Source organism: Cyprinus carpio, chromosome A4, assembly GCF_018340385.1.
Source record: "Cyprinus carpio isolate SPL01 chromosome A4, ASM1834038v1, whole genome shotgun sequence".
Taxonomy (NCBI): domain Eukaryota; kingdom Metazoa; phylum Chordata; class Actinopteri; order Cypriniformes; family Cyprinidae; genus Cyprinus; species Cyprinus carpio.
In genome coordinates this window covers 20,153,724-20,181,286 of record NC_056575.1, presented here as the reverse complement: position 1 = coordinate 20,181,286, position 27,563 = coordinate 20,153,724, and the positions used below count along the sequence as shown (strand labels likewise).

The following is a 27,563-nucleotide window of genomic DNA, read 5'->3' as shown; positions in this document are numbered from 1 at the left end:
ACGGGTTTGGAACGACATGAGGGTGAGTCATTAATGACATAATTTTCATTTTTGGGTGAACTATGCCTTTAAACATGTTTAACACTAAATAATTTGACCACACTAACACATATGCCTGATTTGATACTAGGCTAATTTATGTCATAATTTTAATTATATTAATATTTAATTATTCTAATAATTGTAGGGCTGTCATGATTCCTCTATTCGAGTGATCGGTTTTTAAAAAGTCAATGATTGCCAGAAAATACTGGATGTGGTGCATTCCAGAAATAAGAATCTAGACTATTTTCTAAAAAATAATTATAATATAGCATAGCATAGTACTATCATTTATGAACCTTTGCTAACACCGGAGAATACATCAGTATGTTTCTAAATATGTGAAGTAATGTACATTGTGATTTCAAAATTGATTTTTAAACTCTCTGAGTTTCCATGTTCTGATGTCCACTTGTTCTTCTTCAAGAAATTACAGCGACTGTAGCATTTCCATCATAATGAAGTGGCCAAACATTAAAGATTATGTGGACCATTAGGGTTATTAATCATCAAAATACTGGACCAATTACTTGATTACCAAAATAATTGATAGTCTTTGTCTAACATGTATGAAATTGTACTTGAATCATGGGAGTTGTCGTCTTCATCCCCACAGCTGATGTAATCCAACGGGACTTGGGCAGAAATCATATACATGGATGAGCTAATGATTTATTAACATAGTAGAATGAAGCAGGGTGAGGCTAAAAGCCGTCGAAGCGAAATGATGTGACACGTACGGCTCGAAAGTAGCGGACCCTTTATTATGCCACAGTCGACTGCTTCCGCTCCTTCCAGTGTTGTTTTATCATACTAGAATGTTTGAAAGTTCTTTTATAATGCTACTCTGTGTGGTCATCACTGGTCTATTAAAACACACAACATATTAACCCTTTGAGCAGTACGGTCCCACATATGGGATTTTTATTTCCGTGCCCCTGGGAGTATGATCCCACATGGGAAGTCGTGGCCTAACGATTAGAGTGTTGGACTTGCAATCAAGGTTTTATTCGAGTCCTCGGGCCGCAGGAATTTGTGGGGAGTGAATGTACAGCCTCTCACTCACGCCCCTTAAATACCACGACTGAGGAGCCCTTGAGCAAGGCACCAATCTCCTCAACTACCCCCGTGGTGCCAACAGCAAAACAAATGGCTGCACCACTGCTCTGGGTGTGTTGTTCACGGTGGTGTGGTGTGTTCACTGCTAAGTGTGTGTGCACATTTGGATGGGTTTAAAAGCAGAGCACGAATTCTGAGTATGGGTCACCTACTTGGTTGTAATTCACGTCACTCACTCACATTGGATTTAGAACATTCAGGTGACGTCGCATTACTGCCAAATTCAAACCTGTGGTTTTCCACGCATTGAATGTGTGGCACTGCCTCTTCTCTGTCATATTTTTTTATCACAATCTATGCAGTGTTTATTAACCACATAATGCATATTTTAAACCTTTTAAGAGACCTTTAAGGACATTTAAATACACATAAATTCTAGTAAAACCATATATTTTAGAGTTTGAAAAATACACACATTTGTCTATGGAAGCAACAATAATAATCCATTCGAATTTAATTTGCAGATTTATTTTTATTCATATCAGATACACATAGTGTAAGTAACTATAAAGTTCACTCTATTCTTCATTCCAGTTCCCCCCCGCCACTTATTACTTGTATTTCGGGAGAGATTGATGAATTCACTGTGCTGTAAATCCGACTGACAGAACTCTCTGAACTGCAGTGAGAACAAACAATGGTGGCAGCACCCATCTCACATTACAGATCACGATCAAGAGCGTTTCGAAAGGTTTTTATATGACAAAACACAACTCAGTTACTCATATTTATGAATTGGAATATCAGATTGTTCATTGACATGGTATGCAAGGTTGTGGATATTTAAAAAAAAAAAGGAAAAACGAAATAAAACCAATCCAGCTGTCATACAGTGTTATTGGAGACGCTAGAATATTTTAAACTTACCACTGAAAAGGTTAAAGCTTCTTTGGTGTTTTCCATGTTTTCTTTTCTATCAAAAAAAAAACGAGATCGAGGGATTATGACATCATTGGCAGGCGCGACACAATGGACACTATGGACACTGTCCATTGTCACTAGTAAAAATCACTTATTTCTCTGGATTTTAAACATTCTTCTAAACGTTTTGGGATAATGTAAGTAACACAAGTCAGACAAATATATAACACTGTTCTAGTGGTTTTTTTGGATATTTTAATAAAACCTCTTACATATTGTGCCTTTAAATCACACCCTTTTTCTGATTAATCATGATTTAATCACACTATTCATGAAATTACCATAGACCCTTTCATTTTGTTTCAAATGTTTATTTGGTTATACTGTTGCTATATTCAGCAAAGTAACAAAGAATCGAAGGGTGAGTTTTTTTTTCAAGATAAATTTAGATCTTCCCAAAAAAAAAAAAAAACACTTAGAAACTCCAAAAGGACACCAAAGAACCAAATGATATACAATGAGCCCTCCCAATTACTGTTGCAATTCAAAGTTTCCATCTAGCCAAGTACAGTTGAAAATCCCGGATGTGTTCTTGCTCCGCCCCTTTTACAAAGGATGTATCCAGAGGTGACTTGTGCGAACTTGGCAGCCAAGTATCCCAAAATGCATTTCGCACCAATACCGATTGCAAGCATTAAAGGCAGAGAGGAGAAACCTGCTATAGTTTTTGTCAATAATATTTTTTCTTCTGTATTTTTGAGAGAATTTCATGGTACTAATTAATTTATGCAATATTAGAAATCATTGTTCTTTTTCCCATTGAAAATAGTACATTTTTTTATTATTATTTTTCAATTAATGCAGTATTTCAGATTAAAATAGCGACTTGGACTTTAACCGTTAACCAAACCCTCCATTATATGGACTCACGGCTGAAAGTGCCCCCACCTAACTTAAAATTGTAACAAGTTCCTTACTTGTGTGTTACACACATAATTTTGGTGTCTTATGGAAAGAAGACCCTTTGGGCTTTACTTTGTCCAATACATGACAGGTGGGAGGTTTTTTTTAACTGTTAGCCAGAACCCCCCATTCTGGTATTCACAGCTAAGTGCTTTACCTAACTTATATAAATATACAATAAAAATACATGAAAATCAGTCCTGGAGCAATCTAGAAAAGTATGGGTTGAAAGGTCACATGTCTCATGAGTAACTATTTCAAATCTGAAGGAGATACCATGAAAAATGAGTTTCCTGCAACCATTTTTCTGAGACTATGTCTATGTCTAAGCCCCTAACCCCCCAATATAATTTTTTTTTAACCAACTGTATGTGAAGGGTTCTACAAACAATTTTAGTCATTAGACATACCACTGCATAGTTTTTTTCAATTATAAAACAATAGACAGAAACTCAGATATCATATAAGTGATTTATTTGAGCACTTGGAAAATACAATAAGATTAAGTTGAGTAAGAAAAATAATTAAATAAAATAGAAAATATTTAACTTTGTATGCCAATTACAGTACATCCTGATATTGTTAGAAATGCAGCATTTACAATGATTTCTATTCTTATAATCAATTATCACGTGCTAATGTGCTGATGGCCAGTTATAGTTATATTAAATTAGGTAGGGCACTTTCAGCTATGAGTCCCATAATGGGGGTCTGGTTAACAGGCTAAACAATATAAAAGCATAAAATATCTGCACAAAAAAAAAACAATGAGGGTTCTAGCTTTCAGCTGTTCCAGCATAATTCCTCTCCTCTGAAAATTCAGCCTTTAATAACTTCCATTACCTTGGTGTCATTCCTTAATGCACAGTATTTTAGATAGTACAAATCACACACTTCCAGCATACCTCCATATTCAGACTCCAGCTCATGCTGTTTTGTTTTTCAGATGATCTCTTGATCAATCATGATCTGTGTTCAAAGACATTCATATTATTATGTGATGAATAAAAGACTATTACATTGTCATGGATAGAATTCAGATAACATGTCATTCTCCGTTATAGACTTGCTGGATGTGGTCTTCTCTGGTCAGCATTGTGAAAGTTTGTCTTCAGCTCTCCAACCATCAAACTCCTGTTTGAGAGAGCTTGACCTCAGTAACAATGACTTGCGGGATTCTGGAGTGAAGCTACTCTCTGCTGCACTAAAGAGTTTCAACATTGGTCAAACTGAACATACTAAGGTTTGACTTTAACACATTACAAATATATGTAATAACAATTGTAAATAGTGCTTGTGATTAAAGGACATATCTTAAATGAAAATTGCAGAAGTTGTCTGCATTTATGACAGTCAAATTACTGTAAAGGCTGGATTAGATTGCTGATATTTCCTGTAGTTGGTGTAGTGGTGATTGACCCAAAGTAAATAGTAATGAGCTTGAGGTATTACTGAATTGTAAAAATGGTTATATAAATGCTGTAGCTACTGTAGAAAAGTATCACTGTAATATTTAAACACTGTGACTATTTTAGCACTGTGACTGTGAATAGAATAGGTAAACAGAGAAACGTCCTCAAGTTTTAATGCAAGTTTAATAATGTAATGCTGAGCTAATGGCAGTTAGGGATGATGATTAGAAGTCTGTGTCATCACAAACTTTCAGACATGTCATTCTCTTTTATAGACTTAATGGATGTTGGTCTCTCTGATCAACACTGTGAAAGGGTTTGTCTTCAGCTCTACAATCATCAAATTCCCGTCTGTACAGAGCTGGATCTGAGTAATAATGATTTGCAGGATTCGGGAGTGAAGATGGCTTCTCTGCTGGACTAAAAGAGTTCACACTGTTCAACTGAACACTCTGAGTTTCGATTTTCACATTCACCTACTCACTGTGTTAAAATAAAGACGTGACACATACCGCTCAAGTATGGTAACCCATACTCCCGGAATTCGTGCTCTGCTTTAACCCATCCAAAGTGTGCACACACAGCAGTGAACACACACACACTATGGTTTTAATGGCAAGTCACCTGCCTAAGTTTTCGGATGCAGCCATTTTATGATGCGGCGCCCGGGGAGTAGTCCGGGGGTTCGGTGCCTTTCCAAGGGCACCTCAGTCCGTGGTATTGAGCAAGCACCGAACCCCCGACTGCTCCCCCGGGCGCCGCAGCATAATGGCTGCCCACTGCTCCGGGTGTGTGTTCACGGTGTGTGTGTGTGTTCACTGCTGTGTGTAGTAGCAGCCGGGGAGCAGTCGGGGGTTCCGTGCCTTGCTCAAGGGCAACCTCAGTCCGTGGTATTGAGGGTGGAGAGCGCTGTACATTCACTTCACTCCCCCCACCTACAATTCCTGCCGGCCCGAGACTCGACTTCACAACCCTTGGATTGCAAGTCCTACTCTCTAACCATTAGCCACGACTTCCCCCACTTCCCCCCAATATGTGTATGATAAGTGTTTCATACTATGGGCTAGGACAGATACTTTCCTCTTCATTGTAAAATCAAATTTTTTAGCATGAGTTTGGCTTTATTTATTTCATACATGTACAAAAGTTTTCTAACTGAGAATTAACAGAGGTTTAGCTTTAGTTAATGTTTTGTTGAAAATAGTAGTCTAGATTTAATTGTAATTAGTGACCCACTAAAACACTGGGCCCTTTGACATGTTTCATAGTAGTTTCCATCTGGCTGCTGCAACAGAGATTGTTTGTTTGTTTTATTTATTATCCAAGTTTTTTCTTTTATGCTATATTAATTGCTTTATAATATTATGGGTCTTCCTATTACAGTTTTGCATTTGTATTACTACTACAATAGTCTTTACGGCAGTTCATGACCAGTGTTTCCATAAATGTTTTTTCTTGCTGAGCAAAACTTTCTCTATTGGGTGGGACTTTCAGCCACCTGATCAAAAACATTCTTTATACCAGACCTGTACAGCGCACACAAAAAAGTGTGAAATTTTAAAAACTTTAAATGTTCTATTTAGAATTTTTGATTTGACCCTTGATGTAACTAATAATGAACATTTCATGTTACCCTGAGAAAACATTTTTTACTACGCTATGTGAACGTTAATTATTTTGCAGTAATTCTAAAACATCCCTATGTAGTTGATATTGTAGGTGAGTTTTGTTACCGTTCTGGTGCCCATCATCCACTGTTTTTTCACACTTGCTCAAGCCACTCTTCTTTAAAACATGACATGACGTTTTATTTCACGTCATTACATTTGCGTTAGCTTTACACAGTTTGCATTTTCGAATTATGCCTTTACTGTGTGACCAAAAATGGAGTATTTTCTGTTTTCCAGCTGTTTGATCGCGCTGGTGCCTCACGCGCACATATTTATTGGAAACAGTGCCAGCCGTTCACCAGTGTCATTCCGGCGCAAGCGCTGTCCACACTTGGCCAATTTTTGTTCATGATCAGATGTGTTTTCCATTGAATACTGAAACACTCGTGAAACGTACAAAGCCTATTTTCAAATGGGCACCATCACGAATATGGAAATGTGTTTGGATTTCTCCAGAATGAGAGAGCCCAACCTTACCTTATGCTTTTCTTTACACTTATTATTATTATTATTTTTTTTTTTTTATAACTAAGCATCATATACTGCAAGTTATATTTATCCATTAGAATTATACATTTTTAATTATTGTTCTGTTCTGATAAATTTGTTAAATGTAAGGAATTTGTTGTAAAGTGAGGGGAACTAAAAATATCCTGTAGGCGTCTATAACATTATTAGGCTTGCCGTTATAATTTCTGAATGTAATAAAATGCAACTTATACATGACTTTTTTTTTCAGTCACAAAAATAAAAAAAAAAAAAAACTTGCAAGCAAATCAAAACTAGGTGATTTATCAGTTAAAATGTGTTTCTGTGGGTTTAAAAAAAAACTACATTATATACTTAGGAACAGAGTCTGGGCCTAATCTAGGCTATGTTGTTAACTATTTTACTAGTTTCGTGTATGTTTTTTCCAGGTTTTTTTTAACTGCATCTGAAAATGACTTTGTGCATCAAATTGACTTTGCGTGCTCTGCGCAAGAACCTGCCTCTCGCGTTGCTCAGCTGTGGACGGTTTAAAAAATGTTTGATATAAAGGTTGCTGTCCCATTTTATACAGGAATTGTTCATTTAAAAAATCTAATTATTATTGTTAGTTTTATGCTAACATGCAATCAAGGTCTTCGGATACTATACAAGATACACAGTTTCATTTAGGCTATACATTGTGACCATTTTAACGAAACCGCTTCAGCTTATAAACTCCTGGAGATTTTAAAGTCAGTTTAATAGTATTGAAATTCAAGTTGAATCTAGTATAAAAAAGGGTTTTAATTGCTTAAATTATTTCTATGAACTAATAATATGTTATCATGACTGTTTCATCATATAATTTTTTACGAGCTGTAGCCTATTCGTTTTCCATTTCAGAAACCAAGCACACACTTTTTTTCTTTTTTAAAATCTATTATGTGCTTGCATATCTCCTACAACTGGGGGTTTTTTTTTTGAGGAAGGTGCCACTGTCAGGGGAGTCAAAATATTATAGTTATCTGATTAACTTTAGAAATGGAAAATAAGGGCTAATTTAGATCTTTTGTTCTTTATTTATAATGTTTATGTCTTGTAGAAAATAAGTGTTGTTTTTTCTTAAAGAAAATAAGGTACAGAATAAGGGACGATCCAAACGTTTGTATGATAATAATATTTTGTAAAAATATAGGCCTATATCTGGCTGCAGTTTAAAAAGTTATCATTATTTGTTTTTGCTTTCACCCCATTTATGTAGGCTACAATTCTTCTAAAATAAATGTTTTTTTTTTATTTATTTATTTATTTATGTAGGCTACAATTACTCCTAAAAAAAACATATAAAATAAAAAAAAATCAATGGTAACTTTTACCATTTATAGAATTGGGGTAGTAATTTAGGAGGTGAAAATACTGAGAATTACAAAATGGCATGGGATTTTTAAAGCATAACAACTGAAGGTCTATGAAACGTTAGTCATAAAGCATTTTTTTTTAACCAAATGGCACATATAGTTTTTGAACTAAACTATTATTTTTCAACCATACTTGCCTGTTATAATAAATAAAATGCATACTTTTAAATGAAAGAACACTTAAAGAGTGCAGGTTGCTTCTGGTGTTTGTGGTTTGGTACTTCAATATAATGAGCTCCAAGTTTAAAAGAATAGCCTATACAACATAAATTGTCCTTTTTTTCTCTCTATTTACAGCCTTAACTTACAATTAAATACACGTTCCTTCAGGTAGGCTGAAAGTTTTCCTGCCTTGCTAAACGTTGGGGCTCATGATCAATAAGTTGTATTTGCCTCAAACTGACGGTGAAGCTGGGTCAGTTAGCACGAGCCCGCACGCGCTGTGAAGCGGGAGCAGCTGACAGAGGATTCTGCTTGGTCCTAAAAGCCTTTCTCAAATGCCTATGTTCACAAATAACAATGTTTTACGCAAAAAAAAAAAAAAGAAAAAAAAAGATTATCAATTGATAATTTGTTATTATTATGGTCTTATAATAATAATAATAAAATAATAATATGGGCTGTGAGAAAATAATGAATAAAAAGAGTAGGGCTGCTGTGAGTGCAGACTGTTTCAACGCAGTAACTTGACAAAACACTGTTCCTCGCAAGCCAAAAAACTAGACCGGATTCAGTTCAGCTGGAGGGGGGGTTGGGGTTTTTTGGGGTAGTTCTGTATAAATTTGTGGGGGTTTTTGAAATAATGTGTGAATCTCTTGGTCTTTCCATATGGACAGTGTCTCATGAGGGTTTCAAACTTGCAGAGCAGGTTTTAGGCAAAGACAAGTCATTTTGCTTTTAGGACAACTTTGAAGAAAGGTTTTGATCCACTTCAAATGTTGACAACTGTATAGCCGCAATATAGTTTATTAGTTATTATAACTTAATTTCAGAGGAAGTTGCCTTAACTCAAAAAAAAAAGATGCAAACCGTTGCGTTAATTTTATTTGTTGAGTTCATACAATATTTTTTAGAGTGTGAAATATAAATTCTCACAGAATGTAGCCTATTCATTACCAATATATTGAACCATCTCTTTATGTTTTTCTAAATCCCAAAACGGAGTCCATACACCAGTAAAGTATCCGTCTATGAACATGTTTTATAGGCTATTTTAGATTTGGGAAATACACACGTGTCACAGATGTGACAAAAAACACCAGAGTTTTTAGGAGACAGTATATTTTGTAGACTTTCTGTGTTTTACAATGCACAAACCAGAAGCAACAATATCTGCAGAGAAGGGCTGGCCATTCTCTAAACATAAAAATATAAATTTCATTTTCAATTTTCATTTTTGTGTTTCAGAGGAAAAATCTTTGTTAAAGCATCTCTCCATTACGGACCGCTTTGAAAGCAGAATTTATGCAAATGCATATAAAATGCTTTAAAAAATTTAACAGAGGTGTCTGAAGGGTATTTTAATAGGTCTGCCTCCCATGTAAGATTTTTTCTAGTTATTAGTTATTCATTTGTCATTATTCAAATAATTGCAGGTTTATATTAAATTTATATCTAAAATCCAGCCTTAAACCCTTGTGTTCAAGGATCGGTGATGGGCCCCAGATTATTGTTGTTTCACTTTCACAGCACGTTAAACATCACACTCTGGAAAAAACAGTGCAATCAGTAGAAAGATTAAAGACCCTAGTTTCGATATTTGACCACTTAATAATTTTTTTTTTTTTTTTTGTAAAACATTGTTGCAGTAACAGTAATTTAGTAATTTATGTCAGGAGTGCAAAATAATAAATCCATATTATGTCAAATTTTGAATAGAAATTCACCACTCATTCATATTCAGTCACATCAGCAGTGGTTTATTTGTGTTCACATAGATTCACTGAACAGCGTCAATAAGGGATTATAGTCCAAAGCTGCATGTACATGCAGATATATGGATATATTTACTCATGTTTACTTCATATTTCTTCTGACAGAATCATCATTTCTATTCATTTTCCACTGATTTATGCAATCTGATGATAAATAGCCTCTCCCAGCGCTCCGTGCTCGCGCTGTGTCTCAGACAAACTCTGATTCGTCCTTCACCTTGTCAGTCTTTAGTGTCATAACAAGACAACGTCATTGTGTCACATGCTTCTTTCACTCTTCCGTGTTGATATCTGACCACAACAACACTGAGAAACCTCTGTACCCACGACATATCCAAATAATAAACACACGATTACAATAGTAAATGGCTGGTATGTGATTTTCTTGAGATTTAAAGCATGTGAATAACAATATCGAAAATGTACATCTGAAATGCTAACTTGTGCAGTGATGTAAAAGGCTATAAATAGCATATTTTTACAACAGTAAAAATACCAGAAAAAACTAGAAATACCATAACGTAAAAACAAAAGAATAATGATAAAAGAATAATGGGGATAATGTCTCATACCTGGCCGATGTGTGAAAGTCTCGTTTCGTAAGAACAATAGAATCAGGAATGGGGGAGTATTCAGAGCCCCAAACATAAAGAGACAGCATAAAGGAATGTTTACATAAGAGATTGCAGGAGATGACAGTGGCCATAAATCAATCTGATTAGCCTTCTCTAAAAACACACATGACATGGCCTTAGTTTGTTTCTAAATTGTTTCATAAAATTCAGTTTTACAGATTATATTATGAAATTTCAAATGAAGCATTAGTAGACTTTTGGCTTTAGCTACATTATGTTTCTAAACTCATATCCTACATCAGCAATTTTTTTAATACATATAAAAATGTTTTAATATTTTTATTTTTGTTTTTATGTTTGAGCTTATATATCTCTATTATCATAACAGTCTGAGTGATTCTGATTCCTGAACAGTAAACTTTAAAGTGTCAGCTTTGTGAACAAAGGTTGATTATGTATCTAGTCAGAAAGAATCATGAGCAGAAACCTTTTATTTTGGGTATGTCATTTCTGTCTCCATATCGAAAATGGGGGGTGACTGGTAAGGGGTTAATATATTCTGCGCTGAAGCACATGCATTAAGTTTGGCACAAATCACAGGCAGAAGTAGCCTAATAATTGTGAAAAAGGAGATGTTTTAATTATTTATTAATAAACAAATGATATCTTGTCAGCTGCAAGATGAAATTCACAGTGCTGGCTCTCTCCACATGGACGCGCCTTTAGAAAGAAATGCAACCTTCACAGATTACATAATGCTTTCGTTTTGAATTGATTTGTTTAAAAGTCGATATTTCAAGGTTTCTGTACATGTATGTGAGACACCCCAATTTAAGTTATTTCATTATCAGGAAAAAAATTCAGGTGATCAAGAGGGCGCCTCCCTGTCCTGCATGCGCATTAATAATTTTCGCACAAACACTTGAATATGAATAATTAACATTTTGCATATGCATTACAAAGTAAATAATTTTTTTACATGCAATTATCCAAAATAAAATCAAACAAGATTTGTAATGAAGATAAAATATGTAGACAAATAAGAATAAATGCTGCTAAAATAAAGGAAATAATTTATATAACACGCAACAATTTCTTAATCAGTGTACAGACAAATATCTTTTTCTCAATAAGTTATCTGTCAAAATAAAGGACAGGTAACGAATGACAAAGTATTGCGTGACAAAAATGCATTCTGTTTTATTAAAGGAATTTTAAAATATAAATTATAATATAGGTCTAATATGTGAGAATATTGACATTTTGCATATAAATCCATGTAGCCTAGCTCACTAAAATAGGCTACCACTTTTAATACTCCAATGCAAAGTAAACCACAATTTCTTTAGAATAATATAACACATAATATAAATTATATTAATAATACTGCACACCTATTAAATGTCAAATCTAAAATATGGTGTAATACTGTGTAGCTTAGAGAAAATATATACGCACAAGCTCATAGGCTTGACATTTATCCTGCTTGAATTCGTTCTAAGAAACACACATAACTTCAAGTAATAAACTTTCATCTGTGAATATTAAATATTTTAACTACAGTGTTTTTCTTTAATTTTCCCTGACTGCAGCCGTCAAATGTAACACATTGGTGAGGCAAAGCTGATGGCTATTTGCAAAAATGTGCTTTGATGCGCTTGTTTGATAACTTGTGGTTAAACCCCACTCAGCGGTCAAAAGCTGCAAATCACTTTACAGACGCGGCGGCGGCGGTGGTACTCGCGGCGGCATTTCGGTTGGTTTAGTTTTTTTGCTGTTAGTGTTGCTATAGTCCTTTTACGTGCTGTATGTTTGAACTCATGTTAACTATTATCGATGGACTCTGCTACACCTAGGAGAACTGAGTCATAGAGGACATTTCGACACAAATGTTCTCGACTCCCTCCCGGAGCTACATCAGAGGTGATTGGGAATCATGGCTTTGAAACTCAAAAAACCTATACACAAACAAAAGCAAATTAAACCCTTTGGCTCATGACGATACATTGATGTGTAAAGACACAAAACGGTCGGTCTGTGCAAGAAACCGAACTGTATTTGTATAGTTTTTACCTCTGAAGTTAACTTCCTGCTTTATTGTTCTGTTTAGATTGGTCATCTGTAATCTCACTGGTAAGTGCTGTGAGAGTTTGTCTTCAGTTCTACAATCATCAAACTCTTGTCTGAGAGATCTCGACCTCAGTAACAATGACCTGCAAGATTCTGGAGTAAAGCTGCTCTCTGTTGGACTGAAGAGTTCATATTGTCAACTAAACATACTGAGGTTTGTGTTTCATAACTATGGCTAGCAGATATTTCCTGTGAGTCAAAACACCACTGGTACCAAACTCAGTTCTTTCAGGATCACAGTCCTGCAGTGTTTAGCATTGGCACTAATTAAATGCATCTAATCCAGCTGATCAAAAAGCCATTCAGTATTATTTGAGAAATACAAATTTATGTGTTTAAGCAGTGTTGGATTTAAACTTTGTGGCCTTCCAGGAGCTAAATTTATCAACCCTGCTCTAATCTTTCACAGAAATGTTTGGGCTTTTAACTGTTTAACTGAGGCCCTTTTTTTTGGATTTCAGATAGAATTTGACACACCTTAATTTTTAAAGACCCCTTACCCATATCTGAACAAATCAATAAATCTGAGATATATAATGTAAAAATATATAAATACTGCTGTTGCACTTTCAAAGGTACCGAAAGGAATCTCTTTCTATTCCCAAACCGCCTTCTTGCATAATTATTTGTTCATCACAATGGTGTCCAACCTGAAGTATTTGTAAGATGTAAGCTCCTGGGTGTGATGTTAAAAAAGTTATTACCACTTTATTATATTTGTTTGTGAGGGTGTGTTAGTGGCCACTCAAGTCTAAACTGTAACACAAATGCAAATTCATAAATGCACATGATATTGCACATTTGTTGTTCATATTACAAGGTCCAAAGGTTCAAAATCAGTCGTTTTTTTCTGCATAAGTTTCTCTTACCAAGCCATTGCTGGGGTAACTACAACATTCAGTATCAATTTGATAAATGAGGTCTTCCTAAATGGATTCCATGTCAAAACAACTTTTATGTAGCCTTTTCTAACCCCAGAAAAAAGTTAGGGTAATCCTAATAATCTGAGTAATGCTTAATGTGTCTGCCTCATCAGGTTATGAAAAGGATATATCTGCCTTTAAATGGACTAGAAGCTTTATGGAAGTGTCTAAACTTCTGATCATCAGCTTTGACATCTCATCATCATTTTTCAACATACATTTATTTTCCAAATTGTTTAAACAATTGTAATTTATGGTTGCATTATATTATTTTGATCTGAACACCTGAGACATATTAGCAATGCAAGCTCACAGACAAGAAAATAGACTCATTTTGAAGAAAACAGCCCCAACAAGCTCAAATAAATGTTCAAATAGCTTTCATGACTCTTTATAGTTCTTGGAAGTAGCAATTGGTACAGTAATGTGTGTTTGTTTGTCTTTCTCCTAATCATTACTTTTTTGGCAATTATTTCATGTAGAGTGTTAGATAAATGATAAGCCTAGTCTAATTACATATGAATGAGATAATCGTCTGTACTCTCAAAAAGTACAGATACAAATGTTTCTGTATGTGTCTGATTGTCAAACCAACCAGATGTCACATGGACTGTTGCTGTGTGTTTTTGTAGGCTGTCTGGCTGTATGGTGACAGAGGAAGGCTGTGGTTGTTTGTCTTCAGCTCTGACTTCAAACCCCTCAAACATGAGAGAACTGGATCTGAGCTACAATCACCCAGGAGAGTCAGGAGTTAAGCTGCTATCTGAGATACTCAGCCATCCAAACTGCACACTAGACAAACTCAAGTATGTTAAGCAGAAATAATCACACTGCTGTGTGTGTGTGTTCACTCATCATATCAGAATATGACATTCTGTGTGTTTTTATAGTGTGGATCATGGAGGAGATTTCAGGATTACAGCAGGACTACACAAATGTATGTCTGCACACACAGACACACACCTCTAGTGATTGTTACCAGAACATTTATATCAAAACAATAACATTTATAATACGGTTCATTAGTTAAAATTTGTTAACTCATTAGTTGACATGAACTAACAACGAACAATACTTCTACAGCATTTATTATTTATTTTTAATACTTAGTTAATATTAATCTCAACATTTACTAATGTATTATTCAAATCAAAAGTTGGGCTTGTTAACATTAGTTAATGCACTGTGAATTAATATGAACTAACAGTGAACAACTGTATTTTCATTAGGTAACATTAACAAAGATTAATAAAAACTGTAAAAAATGTATTGTTCATTGCTCAGTCATGTTAGCTATTACATTAACTAACATTAGCTAATAGAACCTTATTGTAAAGTGTTCCCTAAAATGTTTTCTTTTTTTATTTAGATGCCTGTGATCTCACACTGGATCTAAACACAGCAAACAATCATCTCATTGTGTCAGAGGAGAACAAAAAGGTGATACATGTGAAAGAGGATCAGTTATATTCTGATCATCCAGAGAGATTTGATGAGTGTAGTCAGATTCTGTGTCGAGAGAGTCTGTCTGGACGATGTTACTGGGAGGCTGAATGGAGTGGACATGATGCTGATATGTCGGTCACATATAAATGTATAAGCAGGAAAGGAGGGAGTGATGATTGTTGGTTTGGATCCAATAAAAATTCTTGGAGTCTGATCTGCTCTGATTTTGGTTTTACTGTTCGTCACAATAAGAAGTTCACTGTCTTACATGTCCCTTTGCGCTCCTCTAAGAGAGTAGGAGTGTATGTTGACATGTCGGCTGGCACTCTGTCCTTCTACAGCATCTCTGACACACTCACACACTTACACACATTCTGCTCTACATTCACTGAACCTCTCTATGCTGGATTTGTAGTTTGTGAAGGTTCCTCTGTATCTTTGTGACATCCTGTGTAAAGCCTGTGATCTGAAAACCTGCCTAAAAATAAATTCTCTCACTTTATATTTTTGTCCTGTCAGTTTCTCAGCATTTTTTTGCATTTGCAAGACCTCTGGCTGGGTTTGTGTACTTTTACTCTCAAGAGATTTTGCAATTATATGAAACATTTTTGGTGATTTGTTCTTTGCTAGTTAGGTCCAGAATTATGTAAAATATTACATGTTTTGTATGTGATCTCATTGTTCAGTTGTTTTATTTCAGAAGTGTAGTGCCACTTGATGACTATGTTCAGAATAATTTCTTATGTTACATTTATGTTATCACTTTTTCATTTAATCTAGTGTATATTAACAGTGAATGTCAATAAAGCTTATCTTGCTTAAATAGTTGTTTGATGTGTCAGGTGTCGTGGCTGATTGTGATCTGGATTCTGAGACCCAATAACCTTGTTGAGGTGCCAGTGATGTGAGAAATTATGCTTAACAAATCTCTGCATCACATTAACCAGTTGCTTTTTAAAACAATTCAGATTCAAAGCAATCAAACTCTGCATCTTTGATTAGTTTTATTTTTTAAATTCAGTTTTAATGACAAGCACATGCACGCATTTAATGCTATCGAATGCCTTTTTGTCACCAATGGGTACTCTTAAATATAATTGATTACTCAAAAATCAAATAATTTGCAAACATTAAAAGTATATGTATATTGTCCAAATAACATCTAACTTTTTAAAATCATAAGGAAGAATTTTCTTCCAACCTGCTGGCAACAAATTTTAAATATACAGTATAGCTGAGACACTGTGAGCACGAAGCCTGTAGTGTGCACAGCAAAGTTTTAAATGCTTAGTGTTTAATTGTTGCAAAAGCTTACAGCACAAGGAAGCTTGATTTCAAATTTGATTTCAATTTAATTTACAAAAAAAGACAAGTACACAGTCATTTATAATATTCTAAATAAAGGACCTCAATTCAGTTTGAGGTTTTCAAAATATGACAACACTGAATTTTTATAAGCAATTATTTAAGAGCCATATACAGTATGTTAGGACTATTTATTTAGATAAATGGAACATCAAATGGCTTTGACCTGAACTGTACAATGTAGTGATGCAGTAGGCAGACTAGGATATATGTTAACAGGTGTAGGTATATGATATGTATATGTTAATGGATACTATACGTATATGATATATCTATGATATATATATAATATATATATATGTAGTGTATGCAGTATGAATTTAGGCAGACTAGGATATATGGTATATATAGTGTATGTATATCATAGTACTTTCTTCTTGTTCTTTTCTAGATGAATGTTTTGTGATCTGGATAATGCATTGCAACTCAATTAAGAATAGAATGAAGAGGAGGGGTAATCTAGATAGATCATTCCCTTTGTATACCAATAAGAGAACCATCAAGGTAAAACAGCGTATATGTGCAAAAACAATAAATTCTTGAATGCTATATGAAAAACAATTACCTGGCCCACAGCAGCGCAGGAAAAGGAGAGATAGTGAGTATATATATATGTATATATATATATCTATATATATATATAAATATATATATATATAATATATATGTGACGCTTTGGTTTTTCTGGCGGTTGCCCCATTCTTCAACAGCACACAAAACATACTCAGATTGTGGATGATTTTTGAATCTTATTTTCCTTCACACAGAGCAGTGAAAAGGAAGACATAGTGAGTCAGTTACAATTAATACAGCCTCATCACCACAAGGCAGTTCTCTCTAGCTCTGCTGCCCTCAATATAACAAACCATTTACTTACATTATGTTGTATTTAACAAAAAACAACAACAAAAAATAAATTCTGAAATATAATTCTTTTCTCCAGGAAGTTTATACAAACTTTTCCAATACAACATGGCTTTACTTTATTTCTTTTTCTTTGCTTAGATGTAATGTTTTGTGATCGTATAATGCATTTTCAACTCATCAATTAAGACTAATGAATAGACAGAGGAAGTGTAATAAGATAATCATCCACTTTGTTAAACGTAGAATACAATTAAGAGAAAACATCAAAGTAAAAACAGCGACAATTAAATTGAATGCTCTACAAAATACAGTTAACGATAAACATTTGCAAAACAATAAATTCTTAAATGCTTATGACAAACAATTACCTGCACACAGAGCAGTGAAAAGGAGAGAATAGTGAGTCATGATACAATATAATACAGCTCCATCTGTTCGAGAAAAGATTTCACTTGATTAGATAGCACATGGGAAAATGGCGCACATTGAAAGATTACTGAATCCATGCAACCAGAAATAAAGCTATCAAAATACCCAGAATTAATGAACAGAAAACACTCTAAAAATCAATTAGTGTCCAATGTGTGCAATCCCTTACATACACCGTCTTACATTTGATATGAAACCTTATTTTTAACAGGGAGCTGCAACAGAAACGACTCCACCCACAGCAGTTCTCTCAGCTCTGCTGCAGATCATTCGAACTCACGTGCGCTATAGCGCCACCAGCGCAGCCAATAGGAAGCGCGATCACATTACAGCAGGATTTACTTAAAGGACCCTCAACTATAATATTTATCCCGTACATATATACCAGAAAAAATATCCCATTCCAAACAAAGGAATTAAAGTTCCATCTTTAATTGTTGAAAGACTTTCTGGTGCATTTCACTTACAACCAATAACATTTCTAGAAGGATTTTCATCGGTCAGGTGTGGATCTATTCTGGATGGTTGATAAGGTTTGACAAAGTTTAATCCAGGAGCAAAGAGAAATAATTTCTACTTTAAAAGCATGGAGAGATCTCGATTGCCACAATTCTGCGCACAAGTAATATCAGAGTTGAGAGGACAGGCTAGTTCACTTTGTATAAGTTAGGCCTATTTGAGAGTTTTCTGTGATTACGTTATTTTTTTATTTTTTTATTTATGCTTATGCAGATACAGGCATTAACAGTCATGTTCGAGAGGCCTATCGTGATCTCAGCTGCTCAGGACTAGATATTAGGATAAGTGACATTAAGCATCAGGAGATTACAGTTTTTTTTAGCTTAGTAGGTGTTTGTTTAGTCTCTTCTTGAAGGCCTGAACATTCTTTGAGGTGATTTCACCTACCACAGTACAGGGGGAGCAGGTTTCCAAGTTGTTACAAGCCGAATGAAGAAAACTCCTCCCCAAGCATTTGGTGTTGGACTGGGGAGTTTTAGGGCGTGACTTGGTCGTGCTCTCCGAGTGGTTCGGCAAAGGAGATCTGGTGGGGGGTGGCAGAGCTTTGAGATCCTCTGGACAGTTTTCAGTGTGCATTTTAAAAAAGCACAGTTGTGCTGCAACAGTTCTACGTAGTGCTGAGCTGGCTAATTGCATATTTCCTTAGGGCACGTGTCCTCATCCTCCCCATGATTTTCAGTGCCTTTTTCTGGATGTTGTCAAGCTGCCCAAGGGGTGGTTGTGATGCGTTCATCCAGGCAAGGCAAGAGTACTCCATGGTACAACTGACTTGTGCCTTATAGACATTGGCCCTACCTTTTACATCAAGCTTGTTGGACAACCTACGCAGAGCTCCAAGACGCTGTCCAGCACGCTTGCAGATGTTTGACAGGTGATTAGTTCCATAGCAACTTCCTATCGATACATATGTCTCAGAATATTCAACTGCTCACAAAGGTCAATTCTGGTTGCCCCCAAAAAAAGGTCCGGGCAGGATGGAAGCCTCTTTCTCGACAGAACCATAGCCTTGCATTTGCTAGGCTCGAACGTGACCTTCCAGGTATCAGCCCACCTGTGAATATTCTCCAGGTCTTTATTTAGGGATGCTGCCACATTGGGACCATTAAGTGACGTTACTGGGGCGTAAATGGTGGGAATCATCCGCATATAGAAAAATGCTATTATCGCACTGTTCTACAAAATCGTCTATGAAGATGGAGAATAATAGCGGGCCCACCGAGAATGGATCCCTGGGGCACCGTAGGCGTTGATTTGTTGAGGTGATGAGGACTGACCAGAGAGCACGACTGGATGGACCTTCCTTCCAGGTAGTTCTGTAGCCAAGAATGTAATGGCCCAGTTATGCCTTAGCAGAAAGCTTATCCAGAAGCCCGTTGTGCCAGCCTGGTTGAACGCATCCTTTAATGTCTAGGCAACAATGTACACCTCCCCTCCTTTATCTAAGCTGTTGTTCCACGTCTGCCGACAAAACTGTTAAGGAGATGTATCTGCTGTGCTGTGGTTCGGTTTAAATCCATACTGTTTATTAGAAATTAGTTTATGGCGGAAGAGGTATCCCTGGAGCTGTTTATGAAACTGAGATTCCATCACTTTGCTAAGGACTGAAAGGAGGGATATGGGACGATAAAATTTGTTGGGTCTGATTTTGAGTCTCTTTTATGTATTGGTACTCATCTCTGGCGCTTTTCCATTGTTTAGGGAACACGCCATAGTGAGAAGAGAAGTTGAAAGAGACGACTAAGGGGCTGGCCAATTTCTGCTGCAAATTCTCTAAGGACTTTTGTTGGTATTTCATCAGGTCCCATTCTCCCTTGCTGATGGTCAAGGTTGCGAAGAATGAGTTTCTAAATGTCTTTGGGTTTGAAATGCACATGGGCAAAAGAAGATGTTGGTTGCTGGCACTGAGGAAACCGATTTGCGCAGATGCATCACGCAAAGACAACTTCTCTGCAAAGGTTTTGACAGAAGATGTTAGCCTTGTTGCACTGGCACTTGCTGACTGTAGGTGGTACCCCCGATGTTCAATGACAGGGATGTCGGTGTGAGAAATACTTCTTCCTGAAAGTGAATTTACTATGCCCCACCATTTTTTTTTTTCAGTCATGTTACAAGTAAAGCGCTCACACACATTTGCATGGGAATGATTTAAAATTATGTGGAATAACTTGCAGTAGTCCGCACAGACATTCAGACTTTGGACTAATGTGTCAAACTCACTGTCGGAGAGGAGAAAGACACAGATTGTATTGGTGTATATTCGGTAGATACTGTGGAAATGAGTAATGGAACCATTGTCAGATATTTCAGTATTGGTAATCAAATATAGATATTTATGATAACACTACCATTGTAGTTTGTTTCTCCAAGCTTTGAGTCCATAAATCACACCGAGCTCCCTCACTGTTGATCAGCTCTTCACCTGCTGCCCGCAAACGCTTTTCCCGTTCAGATATCAGGGCTTTTATTGGTCCCTTTACCATCAGATATCTTCACTGGCTACTGAAGTGCCATCAAAAGTTTGAATATCAATTCAAATTGTGGCGAACTCAGTAAAGAAACTATGATTTAGAGTAACAAAGTAGATTAATTTGCCTTAACTTGTACTTAAGTACAAGTAAAAGTACAAGGCCAAACGGATGAGCGCAATGAAGTTGGAGTGCAATAATTATAAATAAAATATAAATTTTGCAGAAATATTATAGTTGCAAAATAAATGTGACAATGTATTTGTATGATATATATATATATATATATATTACACATATATATATATATATATATATATTACACAAAAATGTAGAAAATACTGAGATATATACTGAATAATGTGATTCAGCCAGACAATAGATCAATAATCAACACAGAAATATGAATTTTTTGCCATAGATGCCCAGCCTTATCAAGAGATATAAAATAGCCCCAACTGCTGCCTCTGAGGCCCCTGTCATTTGTCCAAGCAAGCCAATTCCAAGTCCCAGGACAACATTGAGTCTGCGACAGGTTGTGTCCAGAAAAGGAAGGATGGCCAGTCCTAGTGCAAAAAAGAGGGTGAAGACGCGGTGGAGGTATTCGTCTTTGAAGTGTCAGGCTGTCGGCCAGAAAGTCTGTCTATGAACAGTTCTGTTCTGCGTTCTTCACCGCCATCCTTCAGGAGCACCAGTTAGGAGTACCACAGGGTGGTGTCATTTTCGCCATGGAAAAGCAAGACCCTCTTCATTCAAGCTGGAAAGAATGGCAACCCAGTGCGGCTGCGGCATTTCAGTGGCTCATTGCTGAGTCAGCCGTGGCGGTGGGTGGGGAGCGGGTGTTAATGAAGATTTTTTTGCTTTTCTCTTAGGCTTCTCTGATCCAGACGGCTTTGAACGTTTTGTGCTCTCGAGGGGTGACGAGGCTTGCCTTTTCTGTGGTGCACGCCACCGAGCTGCAAAAGGATGACTGTAGCGGAGGGAAGGCCTTAGGTCCGAGGCAGAAGGTGCGAGTCACAGAGCTGACGTTTCAGAGCCATATACCCTCGTTCTGTTTGTGGCCAAAATGGATAGCCAACTAATGTCGTGTTTGTGCTTTCTTTGCAGGGGCTCCAAACAAAAAAATTGAGTAAGGAGCCATTGGCTCCTATAAGAAAAAAATTTGGAGCCAAATTATTTTTTTAGGTTGCCACAGAATAAAAGTGTTTTATTTTATTTTACAATTCTTATTATTTATTTGATTTACATTTTAACATTCAATCATACTGTCATGTGTTTAGGTCTCATCTTTTCTTGACTTTATCAGCATTTTAATCCATCTGTAGATGACCTGGGAACTAAGGTTCACTTAAAGTGGGAACTAAATGTCTTTTCCCAGCTTGAAATATACAGTCACAAAGAAATTGTTCATTACACAGAATCTGTATGTTTTGTCCAGTATCATGGAGCAAAAGCATCACTTGGTCACTGAGTGTAGCTTTGGGTCTCCTCCTCAGTGCATCCTGGAAATGTTGTCAATTGTGCACACTTGCACCTTCACACAATAAGAGATATAGTAGAATTTTTTTTGTGTGTATTGTTTCATAAAGAACCTTTTAACATCTGAAGAACCTTTCTGTTTCACAAAAGATTCTTTGTGACGAAAGAAGGTTCTCCAGATTATAAAGAAAGAGATGGTTCTTTAAACAGCCTTTGACTGAATTGGTTCTTTGTGGAACCAAAAATGGTTCTGTGAAGAACCTTTTAACAACCTTTATTTTTTTAGTTGACTGATGAGCTTATTGACACTGATGGTTATTCTGAGGTAAACGTATATTACATTGCAGTAGGGTTTACAAGCTTTACACGTTTTCTGCAGTTTTTGAAACACTGAATGAGCTTTTACACGAGACATTTCAGTAAGTTGTACTGTAGGCTCTCTACCTTTGATGTTTTAATTCATGGTTCACTGTGTACTGTATTAGTAAAGAGAAAGATTAAATGGGTTCACTTGCCTTATTTTTAATGTCGAGCCCTGGAGTCTATGTGCAGGGCTTCAGCCCCAGACAGCCCCGGCCAAATTTAAACCCAATTTAAAAAAGCTTTATAATTTTAAAGCTGGTAATTTTTATTAAAAAAGTGACAAAGCACAGAGCTTTTTGCGATTACTTGACGGCAGGGCACTTCAAATAATGAAGTTCACGATTAAAAAGAACACAGACAAAAGAAAGGACCAAGATCTTGTTTAGAAAAAGCCATATTAGTAATTATTATAAACGAGAATTGTTAACGATATTGCGCCATATATTCACACAGCTGACAGCTTTACCTGTTCTAGTTTGTTCAAGTTGTGCACGAAATAGACGCTGTATTTTCTGCACTTTCCCTTCTTTCGTCTCCGTCATTTCTCTCTCGCTGTACAGCGGAGCTGCGTTTATCAGACTGTGTGCGGCAGCAGCTGATGTGCGGCAGAGAAGAGGACTGTCTGAAACTCTCTTTCTCCACTGAAAAAACTTTGATGCGCATCGTCTCAGTTTAATACGTGAACATGACAAAAAGATTTGATCGCAAAAACAAATTAGGAAAAAAAAAGGCATTACATTCAAATTTTTAAGTTATAACATGTAAATAGTATACCCAGATAGCAATAAACACTTGGGCTGATTCTGGCTGAAATGCGTCTCTGTTCGGTTCGGTCTCGGCATCGGTGAGAAGATAATGGGCCAGGGCCACGCCGACTCTACAAAACACTTCTGGCTGACAGACGGCTTTTTCCCTCTGGGCCGATCTCGGCTGAAAGCTGTTGTACACGCGGCAGGTCTACACTCGGTGTAGTTGTGTGTATTAACCTTCGGCCTGAGTTCGTTTGATCACAGACGGGGCGCCTGAGAAAACTTTTTTAGCGGTTAAATCCTGAGGAGCTTTCGGCGGGTAGTCGCCAGTGGCGACCTCAGCAAAAACGTCACTCGCAAATTAATATTTATGGTCGCAAATGCGGACTGTTTTAGTCGCAGTTTGGAGCCCTGCTTAAGGTGGAATAGGTATGTGCAAAGGTTTTGTGCTGCTGGGTTTCCGTAAGCAGAGTGGTTATGGTCGGCAACTCGGACTGTGAGCTTAAAGAGGTGCACATCTGTGACGGAACGGGGAGATAAAGCTTATGTTTTGGGACAGCTTCGTCAACACTGCTGAGGCCGATGACCAGAGAGAGAGACAGGTGCCTTTGCCTCTGTACTGGTCCCTTCAGCAGCATCAATCAGATCACGGACTTGGAGGTGGTGGAGGGAGCAACCAGACTGGAAGAAGAAAGATCAACGGCGCTTTTCAATGCCACAATAAAGGGCATAGAAGTGATGATTCAATGCTGGTATTCCAGCTGTTACTACAAGCGGAGGGAGTTTGTGGAAAAGTCAAAGACACACAGGTGCGAGGGCTGCAGAATGAAGCAACAGTCGCTGTCTTTCAGCTTTGGAGGTAAAGCAATGGTCTCCACTGAGAACGGCGACGAACCTGTGCAGCTATCCAGCTTGGCGCGCTCCACCTTCCTGCGAGATGCCGGCCTCAACAGCATGTTCAATGATGTGGAGGTGATTAGGATAATTTATTGCAGTCTCCAGCAGTTGACCTAAAAGTTAATGTGGACGGCTTCCTTCTGTCCATCCAGACAGCAGAGGCCGGGCAGGCTGTCAGCCCAGAAGAGTAGCGGGATTCCGAGGCAGACGAAGACGAGGCACAGCCTGCAGAGCAAGGTGACTGAGAAACTCCAGAGGCAGGCGAGGCGGCGTTTTTTATTTCGGTTGCTTAAAGACATGTTCCGAGTTCAGTTTAATTAAGAAGATATGGTTTGTCAAATTGCTTTTTTATTAAAGAAACAGGTTATTTCTGATTTCACTTCAAGGTTTTCTGAGTATCTATAAGATATCATAAGTTCAAGAAATGTTTTGTTTTTCATCTTTTCATACTTTTTGTATTGTCTACTTATTTTATTGCGATAAAGGATTTCACATTGAATATTTAAGAAATATTAAATATGGTATATAATGTCAAGGAGAAAAAGGGTAAAAACAGAAAAAAACATGATAAATATAATCTGTTTCAAATTGATTTATTACAAGTAATTAAAGCAATTTTATCTATAACTAATCGGAAATTCAAGTCCATTTTTTAAAGTCTATAATTTCACTTGTGCCTATAATTTCACTTGAAATGAGTTGAATAAAGAAGTAGGCATTAGGCCTATGCTTAAGTAATATTGAGACATCTTCTGGACGTATGTTTTATGTGCTGAAATGATTACAAATTGTTTTAATAAAATGAAAATAGCCGAACATGTTGTAAGGTATGCCACTCGCGCAGTTTTCAACTAGGTCCGCTGCAAGGCCGAGGAGACGGTTAGTGCTAGTCAGAATAACATATTTCAGATCACTTTTCTCTTTTTCAGTTTTTATGTTTCTGCTGTTGCTTGTTGTTGCAATGTTGTTTTGTAGAAATGTAATACGTAAAGAAATCATTTGTACTGACTGAAAATATAGCTTATACACCGGGAAAGAGCTTATAGGCTGAATTTTTTTAGTCAATTATAGGTTATGGCATAAGTTAAGTTTTACTGGCAAGCAGCTTAATTTGCAGCTTGGCATGGTCAAAATAGTTGTGCTCGCTGGTCCATCTGAAACGACGCACAGCCAGAAGAAGACTCAGCTAATGGAGAAAGGTGATGCAGAGAGTGCAGAGTTAGTCGACGAGTCCTGCGATGGTTCAGTGGCTTGAAGAATTGTCCTCTCAGTTCAGAATTATTAAGAAGACTATGGTTGTGTCAAAGGCGCTTTTGTTGCAGCATGATAGCTGATTTTTTTTAGGGCTGTCAAATGATTTAATCATGATTAATCACATCCAAAATAAAAGTTTTGTTTACAATAATATATGTGTGCATACTGTGTATATTATTATGTATATATAAATACACACACATTCATGTATATATTTTAAGAAGAATATGTTATGTTTATATATTAAATATATTTTTATATAATATATAAAATATAAGAATATAAATATATAAATGTATATACATGTAAATATTTTTCTAAATATATAATTTATTGGTTTTTATTTATATATACATAATAAATATACCCTGTAAACATACATATATTATGTAAAACAAAACTTTTTATTTTGGATGTGATTAAATCATTTGACAGGCCTAGATTTTTATTTTTTTCTTCTTTCACTTCAGTTTCAGGTTTATGGTCAATAAATGTTTCATATGTAGGCATAGGCCTAATCCTATTTCTATTGTCTGCCTCCTATTTTTACTGAAAATAAAAACAATTTAAGTTTAAGATTTAAGAAATGCATACTTATGGTAGGCTATAGGCCTATCAGGTAGTATGTCAGAGAGAAAATATAAAAAAACATGACCAATAAACAAATGGGGGATTATGTAGCACACTTTAATATGGGTCTTACACGTCTAATTTCACCAATTTCATGTTCTCTAAGATTTAAGTCAATTTTTAAAGTCCGTTTAATATAATTTAAGCTAGAATGATTCGTACAGAGAATTAGATTATGCATGTAATTTTTAAGGCCAAAACTGTAGTAAAGTTCAAAAATAAATATGTTGCACACATTTTTATTGTCTGTCATTCTGTTTGTGTTAATGTTATTTTACACATAATAATTCATTTGCAACTTTGAATTCAAAACACTTTCAATTATTGTCTGCGTGTGCAAATCAAAACATGCTTTTCACATTACAGTTGAAGTGTTATCTGCAAAACTTACAAATAGACTATTATTATATAGCCCCTCTCAAGTTCTGCTATTGTTTTAAATTCATTATTAACAATTGTTAATTATGAAGGTAAATTAGTTGCAGAACTTGTCTTGAATTCCAAGTTGAAAATTAATTATTACAAACGTGTAAAATGACATTAACAAACAAAATGACATACAAAAAAATGTGTAGCCTACAACATATTTACTTTTGAAATTTTCACTTTAAAAATACTTATGCATAATCTGATTCTCTGTATAAGTAATTCTATCTTAAATTATGTATTAAACAGACTTAAATCTTAGAGAACATGAAACGGATAAAATGAGACGTGTTGGACTAATTTAAAAGTAGCCTAGCCTACATCATCCCTTTGCTTCTTGATATTTTTTTTTTCTTGACATAGTAGGGCCTATCCAGGGGCCGGCAACCTTTTCGGCATGACATGCCATTTTTAATTTTTCTGGTTAACCACTGTGCTTTTATGTCTTTATGATTTATTTACTCATATTTTCTTTAAAATTAGTCACATATTTATAAGAAATAGCTTAAATTGTATATTTAGGTCTTCTTTATGACTTAAACAGAGATGATAGACATTATAAATACTATTTTGTATTTTACACACCTTTTAATTGATATATGCATTCAATTGTATTATGTCCTCTGTGCAAAGTAATCAACTTCCACAAGAAATATAAACCATGAAATTATAAAAAACTCAAAATATGTTTTAATTATGTTATAGTCTAGGCTAAACTGCCTCTAATCATACATATAAATCATGTGAAAATATAGTTTTTTTGTTGTTTTTTTGTTTTTTACAATTTTCTTCAATTACCGTGTTCCTGAAGTCATCTTCCACCCTGTTAGTAAATACATTCTCACCTTCCAAAACCGACTGCAATTTAATTGAGACCATTTTCAAGAAGTGACATCATTTATTTTTCCCACTTAAATTCAACTGTACAAACTGAGGTAAGCTTCAACTCTCACTCCTAACTTTTTTTTTTTAGTTTTTGAAATGTTATCCTGCTTGTCCCGCACTTAGGGTTCCATCCTGTTGGGCTATATTATGGAGAAGGTTTGTCCTATCAAAAAAATGTAAGAACAAATCTGACATAGTTATAAAACTGTTAATCTGTAGAAGGTTAGCTAGCTAAATGTTGATCACTCAAAGAGCTATGGCTAACTTAGCTCAA

The 27,563-nt window shown here is 35.9% G+C and overlaps 1 protein-coding gene across 1 annotated transcript in view; it reads left to right on the top strand.

The window, feature by feature from the left end:
• The window catches only part of LOC109081667, a 61,465-nt gene extending 46,002 nt beyond the window's left edge, over positions 1–15,463 (top strand). Inside the window, exons 5-8 of the mRNA XM_042746208.1 lie at positions 12,529–12,746; positions 14,148–14,321; positions 14,406–14,452; positions 14,885–15,463. Of these exons, the coding sequence (XP_042602142.1) occupies positions 12,529–12,746; positions 14,148–14,321; positions 14,406–14,452; positions 14,885–15,405 (960 nt within the window). The 3' untranslated portion in view covers positions 15,406–15,463. The remainder of the gene's footprint in view (positions 1–12,528; positions 12,747–14,147; positions 14,322–14,405; positions 14,453–14,884) is intronic.
• Positions 15,464–27,563: the final 12,100 nt, after the last annotated feature.